Genomic DNA, 12,210 nt, shown 5'->3' on the forward strand with positions numbered 1-12,210 from the left:
TGAGTCATGATCCCATCTTTCTCCCTGTCACTCGTGGACCAATCAATACACACAGGCACGCATGCACACACACACACACACATAGACACACACACACACACATACCCATACCACCACCCCACAACCACCCTCATCATTTTTGCAGTAATGGAACCTCCTCTAAAAACTGGCCTATTCAGCAAATCAGGGCCGCAGGATCAATTAGGAAATAAATAGAGTTTCCAGAGGGCAGGAGATGAAGGGAACAGGACCCAGAGGAGAGAGAGGAGAAGAGGGAAGAGGAGGAGAGGCAACACGGGGTGAGGGGTGGACAGAGGGAGGAGGAGAGGACAAGAGACAGAGAGAGAAACCAAGGAGGAGAGACAGGTAGTGAGGGCAGGGAAGAGGAGGAGAGGAGGGGAGGAGGAGAGGAGGAGAGAAGGAGAGGAGGGGAGGGAAGAGGGAGGGGAGGAGGAGAGACAGGTAGTGAGGGCAGGGAAGAGGAGGAGAGGAGGGGAGGAGGAGAGGAGGAGAGAAGGAGAGGAGGGGAGGAGAGGAGGGGAGGAAGGGGAGGAGGAGAGGAGGGGAGGAGGAGAGGAGGAGAGAAGGAGAGGAGGGGAGGAGGAGAGGAGGGGAGGAGGAGAGGAGGGGAGGAAGGGGAGGAGGAGAGGAGGGGAGGAAGGGGAGGAGGAGAGGAGGGGGAGGAGGAGAGACAGGTAGTGAGGGCAGGGAAGAGGAGGAGAGGAGGGGAGGAGGAGAGGAGGGGAGAAGGAGAGGAGGGGAGGAAGGGGAGGAGGAGAGGAGGGGGAGGAGGAGAGACAGGGTAGTGAGGGCAGGGAAGAGGAGGAGAGGAGGGGAGGAGGAGAGGAGGAGAGAAGGGTAGTGAGGGCAGGGAAGAGGAGGAGGGGAGGGGAGAAGGAGAGGAGGGGAGGAGGAGAGGAGGGGAAGGAGGTTTCAACCTCAGGTGAAATATGATGAGATGCTGATGAGACAAGGATGGAGGTGTGTGTTTGTGTGTGTGTGTGTGTGTGTGTGTGTGTGTGTGTGACCCTTTCTAGCAGGAGGGCAAGTGACTGATGGAATCTGCCGCTAAAGTCTCTGCCTGAAGGTAGGTGTGTGTGTGTGTGTGTGTGTGTGTGTGTGTGTGTGTGTGTGTGTGTGTGTGTGTACGTGAAAAGCCTTCTAAAAGGACATCTTTTTTTACAGTCTCATCAGTCTCCCATCCCCCCCTCCTTTTTCTGCATTCTTTTTTCATTTCTTCTCCTGTTCTATTCTCTTTATTGCTCTCCAACTTCTCATCATCCTCTCTTTTCCCTTACCCCCTTCCTTCCACCCCCCTCTCCCTCTCCCTCTCCCTCTCCCTCTCTCTCTCTCTCTCTCTCCTCCTCAGAGCCATTTGCTTCTCATGTGCTGGGGGATTTAGAAGGGGCCTCACCAGACGACATGGTCAACATGGACGATAACCTGACGATGGACAATGGCAGTCACAGCCTGGACAAGAAAACAAAAAACATTGATGTGTAGGTGACTCACCACATTACAGCCACCTGCTTCCTGTTGCCATGGTGACAGATGGACGGGGCTCAGAAGCATCTTACCCAGCTCATCACAGCACTGAGTAAAAAGGCTGGAACAGATTCATTTCCTTCCATTAGTGATTGCAATAATAACAACAGAATGATAGAAGCATTTATTGTGGTGGGAGTCACTTTGGATAGAAATGTTCTGGAAATAAATAAATAAATGTAAATGCAATCAAAGCAACACTTAAGTGCTGATATCTGTGAAAAACAGTCCATTTTCTCACCTGGTGGTCTTTTTTCTCCACTGCACCTTTTTTTCATAGCCAATATCTGGAGTGACAAACAAAAAAATATGAATCTGCTTACATTTGAATACATATTAGCCTATAAATAACAGTATTTTGGCAGTATTCTTACAATTTGCCTACCGGGTCTGCACATCACTATGTTCTCTCTCTCTCTCCGTTTGTCTGGAGTATCTGCTAAGTGGTCATTCAGCCGACTGTCTGCAGGGCCCAGATCCGAGGCTCCACACAGAATGGAATGTCCTCTGGACACATCCTGTTAGGCCTTCAGTGACAGTGTGGTTGTGGTATGTAAAGTAGATGTGAAGAGGTGATTATACTCACTGAAATGGAAACATAATGTGACGGGCAGACATAAACAGTGGAGTAGCAATTACGCTGAAAAAGGACTCATTTACACTGCATTCTGATCTGCTCACACAACAAAGACATTTATGCAACCCATAGAACCTTGTTCTCCAGCAGCGGCAGACAGCAGTGTGTAGTGTGTACATTTATATGTGTGTGTGTGTGTGTGTGTGTAAATATGAGTATGTCATTGGTTACGGATGTCCCATCCTTAGCTTCCATTCACGCCTTCACGCCAAGGCTCTCCTCGAAAGGCCAGTGAACTGATGAGCACTTCTCACTTTTAGTTCAGTCAGATCTGTGTACATAAATTTGGACCTTCTCTGCAGTCTGCTGGACTTGTTCACAGGCCCACATCATCAGTCCTGTGTGTGTGTGGGTGTTTGGGGAGGGGGGTGGGGGAGAGGTTAGACTGCTGCCAATGTAATAAGGTGATGCAGCTCACATCTGGCTCATAGAAGAAGAGATGGCACTGAGAAGAAGAGATAGAACTGAGAAGAGATAGCACTGAGAAGAAGAGATCACACTGAGAAGAAGAGATATAACTGAGAAGAGATAGAACTGAGAAGAGATGGCACTGAGAAGAAGAGATCACACTGAGAAGAAGAGATAGAACTGAGAAGAGATAGCACTGAGAAGAAGAGACAGCACTGAGAAGAAGAGAGAACTGAGAAGAAGAGATAGCACTGAGAAAAAGAGATCACACTGAGAAGAGATCACACTGAGAAGAGATAGAACTGAGATGAAGAGACAGCACTTGGGGAGGCAAGAGAGTGTGTAAAGAGATATATATATAAGTATAAGTATATATACTCTTTTGATCCCGTGAGGGAAATTTGGTCTCTGCATTTATCCCAATCCGTGAATCAGTGAAACACACTCAGCACACAGTGAACACACAGTGAACACACAGTGAGGTGAAGCACACACTAATCCCGGCGCAGTGAGCTGCCTGCAACAACAGCGGCGCTCGGGGAGCAGTGAGGGGTTAGGTGCCTTGCTCAAGGGCACTTCAGGCATGGCCTATTGGTCGGGGTTCGAACCGGCAACCCTCCGGTTACAAGTCCGAAGTGCTAACCAGTAGGCCACGGATGAAAGGACAGAAAAGTTGGACAGTGCAACCATGGCAACAGTTACAACAACAACCTGATGACCAAACAGGGAGAAGAGAGAAGGAGGGACTTCAACCTTGATCTGAAAGCAAAGGTCATCCACCTCTCATCAGTCAGCTTATCAGTGCATACAGTCACTCAAAACACAAACAAATGTACAGTAAATGTTATTTATTAAGGTGGTTTGGTTTGTTCGAATGTACAGTCCAGAAAATGACACAGATAAATAAAGCCTTGTTACAAAAAGCTTAAATCAAAAACACCAACAAAAAAAATCCATATTTCATACTTCATAATTTATTTTTTACATAACAACTATTTACAAAAGTACTTTTTGCCCTTTTTTTGTACAAAAACAAAAGAAAAACAAATAGGATGAACCTGTACCTTTTTGCTTTGTGTTTAGTAACAATCATTTCAAATTGTGACACAAAGGTTCAATTTCTCAACCCCACACAATGTGACATATAGAACAATAGTGCACTCAATATTTTGCATTAATTTTTTCTAGGAGAAATTTCACTGTGCTTGACTTTTATTCATTCAGGTTCATTTTCTTCGAGTATCCAGGCCCTAATTATTCAAGCTGGTTGAAAAGGCAGATTCTTAAATAAAGAAAGCATTATGGCAAACATTCCATCTCTAAGGCAAACAGGAAGAGGTGAAGGTGGATTTAAACTCAACATTTGAGTTTCCGATCATCCAGAGGCCAGGAATGCCAAGATTCCCATAAATCCCGGGGATTAAAAAAAAAAAGAATTGAATTGAGTAAACATTACCAAAAAGGAAGATTTTTCCCTTTCAGATAATGACAATCTTTCTGTTTTTTCCCCCCTTCATGCATTCTATCTTCTCTTTCAGCATTTCTCTTTCTCACCATCTTTAGATGTGCTCACAACATTGATGGTTGGAGACAGACTTCTGCAGCTCCCTCTGTTGGTGAAATGACAAAACTGCACGTGCCCCTGCCCTGCTATTTTGACTGCCTCCCCTGTAACCATCCGTCTGATCCTGGATCTGCTGCTGAGGCTGTGCTCCAGTGGATGGCTTCATTTCTGCCCACCAACTCCCACCCACATCGAATCCCCCCCCCCCCCCCCCCCCATCATGGAACCCTGGGGGTCCAGCCTCTAATGAATCACAGTCTGCCTCCCTGACAGAAAGGAAATAAATCCATACAGGGTCCCAGTACAGATCCCTGCAGTACTGCGGGGCATTGCCTCTCCACACATGCAGTTAAAAAAAAAAAAAAAAAATGAAAAATGTTAAGTAAATTAAAATAATGACCTGAAGAGAGAAAGGAATTAAAGAGATGGATAAAGCAGTTTAGCACATTTCCCCACATCTGCATCTGAGCATGTGCAGTGGGCTCAACATTCTCAAGCTGGGCATGGCCTGACCGGCAGGCAGGGGAATCATGGGATATGTGCGGTTTAAAGACCGCTCGGGGTAAAAGGTCATAGAAGTGTGAGGGTCTGAGCACAGGTCAAAAGGGGCACACAGAACTGGACACAGAACCACTTGTGTCTGTTCATGGGTCTTTGGTTTGATATGCAAATCAACATAATTGCACCTCTGCATCTCTCTGTACAGGAGAGCGTTGTGATGCAATAACTCCTTGCATTGCAGATATGTCCTAATCTGATAGCACCTCAATGAAAACACACTCACGTGAACACACATATCCTGCAGAGACAGTACCAGAGTTAGACCTTTGGGATATTATTTAATATGTGGAAGCTAGCTCCGCATACCATTCAAACTGTTCATGTTACAAATTACATGATTTCAAACAAAAACAAAAAATACAATAACTCGGTCTCAAAGTCATAATTGTCTCCTTGATAGATTTTTGATTTGACAACACAAACCTAGTGGAGCTGATGGATGGTCTCCGACTCCAAGAGGACAGTTTTCATTTGAAACTGTGTGCTAATAAAGTGCTCAAAACGTGTTGAAAAACTGCATTAAGGCTGGCAGTTAGGGTAAAATAAGGCTAAAAGGACTGGTGGCTTTCCAAAATAGGGAGGGGAATATAAACTAAAGCATAGCTGAAGACGGCACTCATTACTCTGTGTGTGTGTGTGTGTGTGTGTGTGTGTGTGTGTGTGTGTGTGTGTGTGTGCATTCCTTTTCTCCCAAACTTTTTCATCCTAACTCACTTCCTATTTTCAATCTCACTTTCTATCCTTTTACAATCTCTTCCTTTATAAATGTGTAATTGTCACATACTTAATTTTGGTAATCTACCTGTCTGTTCCTGTCTCTTCCAATTGTGTGTGTATGTCTAAGCAAATGCATGTGTGTTTGTATGTATGTGTGTGTGATTGGCCACCCGATGGCCCATTTCAACATTGCATTCTTCAGCTTCCTCTCCCATCTCAAGCAAACACAGGAGTTCAAATTGTGCCATGCATCCATTCCATTCCACGCTCACGACATCCCTTGCGGGGCCATTCTCCCACACCTGCACCCTGGAGACGTCTTCCGCCCCCCCTCCATTCCACGCTCACGACATCCCTTGCGGGGCCATTCTCCCCCCCCTCGGTCTAATAAGCCCTTAATGTCCTCTGAGACCTCTAATCACTCTCAGAGGGTCTCACACAAAAACAACATGGCCACCATATGGGGCTGAGAGCCTCTCTGATGACACATCAGTCTCTTCCACATCATGCTCTCAGGTGGTGCAAGTCTCTTTCTCCTCCTCATGACAGAGGTGTCCTTTTGTAGTCTTTGCATGGTCTTCATCCTCTTCCTCGGGATGAAGATGACCATGATGACCACTCCTCTCAAGTCCCTCTTAAACATACAGCGGCATGTCGCCAAGTCAAGTCCAAACAAATCCAATCCACATCACCAAGCAACCAGCTCACCACACACTTCATCAGTACACTCTCAAAGGGTCCAGAGTGGGTGTGTCAGGCTGCATCTGGATGTGTGTGTGTGTGTGTGTGTGTGTGTGTGTGTGTGTGTGTGTGTGTGTGGTTGTCTTGAGTTTAGTGCACTGACAGATGTGGGAATCCTTTGGCAGAACACAGCCTGGAATCCCACACATTTAGGTGCTGTATTGGGGGTGGGGTCTTGCAAGGCTGATCCTGAGAGAGGGGGCTTGTGGGATACTGGAGGACCTGGATGAGAGTGAAGGACTTCAGCAGTAGAAAACCGGTCCTTCCCCAGAGGCGTCTGTGGCTTCAGTGCTGGAAGCGTCTGCGGACGGAAACAAATCAGAAGGTCACACCACATGATACTGACAAAACACTGTATCAGGCACTACCTATGATGATGGCAATGCATAGCGAAACATATGGCAAACATATACAAGTTAAAAAGCCATTGAGCTTTTATCCGTGCCAACTGCGCATATGTCGTCATTGGCGGCAACTTGGCAAGTTTTGTGGAATCGATCATGAATAAGTACTTTTTGGAGAACTCGGTGAAGTGTAAAAAATAAGAAAGAAAGTGACACCAGCTTAAGAGCTCACTCCTCAGCGCAGGCCTGAGATACTAATCTTCTCCTTTCTTATCCCACCCGCGCCACAGCCACGTGTCTTCACCCCCGCCCCCCCCACCCTCCCGCCCCCCACCCTCCCCAACCCAAACCGTGCCCACTGAAGCATTATGCTAAATGACAGCCAGGGTAATGACTGCGCTAGTCATGGCAGAATCTCGACAGTAGTGCGTTCGAGTCTTTATGTTGCGTGTCTACTCCACATAATTCTCTTGTCATGGGGAAGTAGACACTCTTAAACTCCCGCTCCACCATCGCATGTCACCATGCTTTACGCCTCCCAACCAGCGGCAGTGGCAGATACGGTGGCAGCAACAATGGTCCCAGCAGACCAGATGCCACTGAGTCACACACACACACACACACACACACACACACACACACGCATGCAAAGCTGTGTTCTTATCTAATCATCATGCTAGCACAGATTGTGACTCTCAGCCGTAATGTGATCTTAACTTGCTGGACCAAAGCCCATGTATGTTTCTAATAAGATCATAAGATCATATCTATGTCTCCTGAGCAATCACGGATCCATCTTTGACAACTAAAATGTTCCTGGGCACTAAAACGGGTTTGTTTGGCTGTTGAGTTCAAATAGCAACAGTCTTCCTTCAGAATTGTTCACTACACATCTTCATAATTGAAGGCCTTTTACTTTTAAAAGCCTCCTAAAATAAACAGTCCTGACCACAGACAGGAGGTCAATACTACTACCGGTACTCCTGCAACAAACGTCACCTTCTTATGCAGTAAGCTGAAAGGCAATAGGCGACACTGTAAAATTGAGTGGCTGGACAGAGAGTGGTTCTGCAGGTCAGGTGAGTGTGTTACCTGTGGGAGATGAGGACTGACCTTTGCCCTTCTTCTTCTTCTTCTCCTTCTTGTCTTTGGGCTTGGTGAGCTGCAGCAGGCGGCTGGGCATCGGCTGGGGAGTCGACACGGTGGGAGAGGAAGAGGAGGAGGAGGAAGATGAGAAGGGGTTCAGGCTCTTCCCTTTCCGCTTCTTGGAGTCCACCCTGGACATCAGGTCCTTGGCCGCGGCGCTGCCGGTGGCTGGGGACGTGGAGTAGCAAGACAGGTCGCCGGCGCCGGCCACAGGGAATCGGTCCAGCGAGCCGGAGCTCTGGAACTTCATAGAGTCCTCCGATGTGGTGGAAGGGGTCCTTTGCAGCCGACACAGCTGTTCCTGTAAGAGAGAGACAGAGGGAGGGAGAGAGACAGAGAGAGAGAGAGGAGAGAGAGAGAGGAGAGAGAGAGAGAGAGAGAGAGAGAGAGAGAGAGAGAGAGAGAGAGAGAGAGAGAGAGAGAGAGAGAGAGAGAGAGAGAGAGAGAGAGAGAGAGAGAGAGAGGTTAACCATCAGTATTAGGAGTGGTTTTAACACAGGGTAACCATTAATTAACTGGAAAGCTTGGGTTACCACACCATCTTCCTGAAAGTCAAGGACTTTCCAGGCCCAATTCTATCAAATGCAAGGATCCAAACATCATAGTTTGAGAATGTGTGAACACTACTTAACATTTGTGCTGTACTGTACAGTGATTGTAGACGATGTGGTCTTTTTGCCTTTTCTGACTCAAAATACATAAATTTCAATTACCTTTATTATTCATGTATGTTTTTCAAAAACTTTCAAAGGCCTTTCAAATTTATGTTTCCGTGATTTCAAGGACCCAGGGAAACCCTGTCTACAGAAACAACTGTAACATTCAGCTAGAGTGGGATAGCCTCAGGATACCCAATAGCTATAAAGAGCACACACTACTGGGATTTGGCCTCAACACAACAATTACAAAAAAGTAACAAAGTCAGACACCAGCCCCAAGGATGCAGGCTACAGTGGAATTCTCCATGACTTCCTATAGCCCAGGTGCCATGGGAAGATATATTAATAAATATGAATAATTCATCTTTTCTTCAACAGCACATTTCGTATGCCAAGTGCAGGTAAAAGTGCTTTATAAGCAGGAATACATAATCTATGTGCAGCAATAAATAGCATGAAAATTAAATAATGAAAAAGTAAACTGCATGACTAAAAACAAATATGGAAGATTGTTAAAAAAAAGGAAGTAATTAATTAACTGGAAAGCCTGGACTGAAAAGCAAAGCCACTGACAAAGCAGTCTGTGTGTATAGGATGTATGGTTGCTGAGCAAGTACTTAGGTTGCAAGGTGTGTGTTGTAGAGAACTCTCTGATTTATGTGATTACAGAACATCACAACGCTGTTAATTATTGTCATTCCAGAAAGAAATGTGTTCCTGACTGAACCTACAGGTAGCCACAGGTTTATGACACACAAACACAAACACACAGTCAGTGAGCCATAAAAGTATGTAAGCATTGAGACCCAAGGAGTCAGGGCAGGTTGTTTTGAGTACACAGCGAGTGCAAGGGCTGGATTAAGATGCAGGCCAGCATGGGGTTAAAGCATTACATAAAGCACTTAACCTGCAGCACAGAGTCTCTGAGCGGTTACATAAGCTCAGTGTAATACCAAAGCACACTTAGCTGGCAGATCATTACCAAAATGAAAAAAAAAAAAAAAGCTCCAACAACACAGGATGAAGGATGAACGCACAGTGAAGCAGCACTAAGTCTCTTAAGCCCCAACACTGATCAGGGAGGAAAAGGCCGGGTCGGCCGGGCTTAGTGTCTGCAGTACAGCCGGTTCCCCCGGAGTGGATTTGCATCCACTTCCTGCCCCAAACGCCCCACGCCGTGGGTGTTCCCCTCCACATGAGCTGTCAGCATGACACGCACATCGCCGCGGCGACTGCAGCCAGAAGAGGGTGAGCAACGGCGTCCTGCCACTCCAGTGGACACGAGACGTCCTGACCGCAGGACGGGGTGAGAGCTTAAGAGCAGGATGACGCTCGTCCCCTTTTCCCTGGTGGCCTGGGATGGACAGAAGACAGCAACGCTCCCCTCCCGACCACCACGCTCCCAGACACAAGGGCAAAATTGTCTCAGACACAAGGGCAAAAGTGTCTCAGACACAAGGGCAAAAGTGTCTCAGACACAAGGGCAAAAGTGGAAGAGTCTCAATCACAAAGGCAAAGGGCAAAAACAAAAAAAAAAAAAAACGCTTTACACCAACCTACCAACACCGGACTACATGGAACTGAGCAACACAAAGCTCCATACTTCATGATATCAAAGTAAAGAGGAGCTTTTGAGAGGTGTGTATGCAGCAAGGCCAAGCATGTGTGTTGACAAGGAAGTATGTACAGTATGACTATGACAGATTAACATCTGCCTACTAACTGACTGATTAGGTCATTCTGATAAGTGACTATGACAGATAAACACCTGTCTGCTTCTGGTAAATGACTCACTTGTCTTTGGAGTTGTCATTCAACAACAGATCATACAACATTTTGTCATGGCGCCATCTTCAAACCATCATGGGATGACTTGACAGCAGTGGCTGTTGGCCTAGCCTTGCACAGAAAGAGCGTACTCAGAAGCAGCGGTCACCTGTGTGTGCTGCTTCAGCTGCTCCCTCTCGCGCTCCAGTCGGCCCTGAGCGTCGCGCAGCTTCTCCCTCTCCCTGTGCACCTCCTCCTCGCGCTCGCGGAGCAGCCGGAAGTCCTTCTCCAGCTCCTCCTCGCGCTCGCGGAGCATCCTCTGCTCCTGTTCTAGCCGCTGCCCGCCGGCGGCCGCCTCTCCCTCGAGCCTCCGCGCCTGCTGCTCCCGTTCGGCCAGCGTCCGCTCGCGCTCCTCGCACCTGCCCTGCCAGCGCCGCCGCTCCTCCGCCAGAGCCCGCTCCTGCTCCGCCACCTCGGCCACAGCGCCGGGGCTGCTGCCGCTGCTGGTGGGGGTGACCGCCGCCGACACTGTCGTCGTCGTCGCCGCCGGCCGGGAGGACGAGGAGAAGGAGGAGCAGACGGAGGAGGTGGAGGAGAACGACGCGGAGCGCTGGGTCAGGGCCTGCCGCTGGTTCTCAATGAAGGAGTCCTGCTGGACCACCACAGCCTGCAGGTAGACAGAGAGAGAGAGAGAGAGAGAGAGAGAGAGAGAGAGAGAGAGAGAGAGAGAGAGAGAGAGAGAGAGAGAGAGAGAGAGAGAGAGAGAGAGAGGATGCAGAGAGATGACAGAGAAAGAGAGAGAGAGATGACAGAGAGAGAGAGAGGAATGTAAACATATGGCTACATAACACCTCCACCTCTTCAAAACACCAGCACCAGTAATAGGGTTCACAGGGCTCACAGAGAGGAAATTGGATCATAAAGGGGGAAGGAGAATAAGATAACAGATTTCAATCTGCTGGGCCTGTGTGTCTATGTCTGCGTGTCTGTGTGCGTGTGTCTGCGCGTGTCTGTGTCTGCGCGCGTGTGTGTCTGCGCGCGTGTGTGTCTGCGCGCGTGTGTGTCTGCGCGCGTGTGTGTCTGCGCGCGTGTGTGTCTGCGCGCGTGTGTGTCTGCGCGCGTGTGTGTCTGCGCGTGTGTGTCTGCGCGTGTGTGTCTGCGCGTCTGCGTCTGTGTCTGTCATTCATTTCTAAGGATGAATAAGAGTTGCTATGGTACTTCAACAATCACAGAACTGAAGGACAGAGGAAGAGAGTGATGACAACAAAGACAGATGAAAACTGAGTTGTACAGAGCAAAAGACTGGTTGATAGAGACAGCACTGCAGAAGGAGAGGATGGGTTGATAGAGACAACACTGCAGAAGGAGAGGATGGGTTGATAGAGACAGCACTGCAGAAGCAGAGGATGGGCTGATAGAGACAGCACTGCGGAAGGAGAGGAGAAATGATGAGGTGATGATGACAGACGAGTAGGCCTACCTGCAGGGCGAGTAGAAGATCGTGCAGGTGGATGACGCTGTTGAGCACCTGCTGTTGAAGGAGGAAGAGAGCAGAGGACATTTTCACACAGGGACACACATCTCAGCAGCACTCTATTCATCAGCCACAGTAAAGTAATTACAGGCCATCACATTTAACGATTACCACTAGTCAAAGAACTGGCAGACGTATAAATCAGAGAGTGTGTGTGTGTTTGTGTCTATGTATGCGTGTGTGTGTGTATGTGTGCCTGTGTGTGTGTGTGTCTGTGTGTGTGTGAGTGTGAGTGTGACCTACCTCACTATTCCTCTTGAGTAGGAGCAGAAGGTTAGCATTGCCTCCCTGTGGACAAAAGATGCAATTGCAGCGTCAAAACCTGCTGTGTAGCCCTCATCAAACTACTCTGCAATGTACATGATAAATAAGCATGTTTGTCATTTAATTTGCATTGTACATTACGTTTATTTTGACACACACATACACGGACAGACAGACAGACACAGACAGACCCATAGATACACACAGAGACATAGACACACACACACGGACAAACACATACACAGACACACACACACCTTCTTCAGCACACTGTCCGATTCGGTTCTTCGTAAGTCCTCACCCTCATCTTTCTCTCCATCTGT

The 12,210-nt window shown here is 47.8% G+C and overlaps 1 protein-coding gene and 1 long non-coding RNA gene across 6 annotated transcripts in view; one reads left to right on the forward strand and one right to left on the reverse strand.

The window, feature by feature from the left end:
* The first annotated feature begins 932 nt into the window (after positions 1 to 932).
* On the forward strand, positions 933 to 1,739 carry LOC121724197. Its single transcript, XR_006035155.1, has 2 exons — positions 933 to 1,087; positions 1,370 to 1,739. It is a non-coding gene; the product is annotated as an uncharacterized LOC121724197 (long non-coding RNA).
* A 1,684-nt stretch (positions 1,740 to 3,423) lies between these two features.
* akap13 (A-kinase anchoring protein 13) overlaps positions 3,424 to 12,210 on the reverse strand; it is a 92,603-nt gene continuing 83,816 nt past the window's right edge. For 4 of the 5 annotated variants that reach the window (XM_042109236.1, XM_042109238.1, XM_042109239.1 and 1 more), the window contains 6 exons: positions 12,145 to 12,206; positions 11,867 to 11,911; positions 11,570 to 11,620; positions 10,259 to 10,756; positions 7,610 to 7,964; positions 3,424 to 6,474 (listed from right to left, as the gene is read on the reverse strand). In XM_042109236.1, the coding sequence (XP_041965170.1) occupies positions 6,416 to 6,474; positions 7,610 to 7,964; positions 10,259 to 10,756; positions 11,570 to 11,620; positions 11,867 to 11,911; positions 12,145 to 12,206 (1,070 nt within the window). In that variant the 3' untranslated portion in view covers positions 3,424 to 6,415. Of the gene's footprint in view, positions 6,475 to 7,609; positions 7,965 to 10,258; positions 10,757 to 11,201; positions 11,481 to 11,569; positions 11,621 to 11,866; positions 11,912 to 12,144; positions 12,207 to 12,210 lie in introns of those variants that run through there. The other variant, XM_042109240.1, reaches the window with a different exon arrangement.

The sequence above is a fragment of the Alosa sapidissima genome, chromosome 11 (genome assembly GCF_018492685.1).
Source record: "Alosa sapidissima isolate fAloSap1 chromosome 11, fAloSap1.pri, whole genome shotgun sequence".
Lineage (NCBI taxonomy): Eukaryota > Metazoa > Chordata > Actinopteri > Clupeiformes > Clupeidae > Alosa > Alosa sapidissima.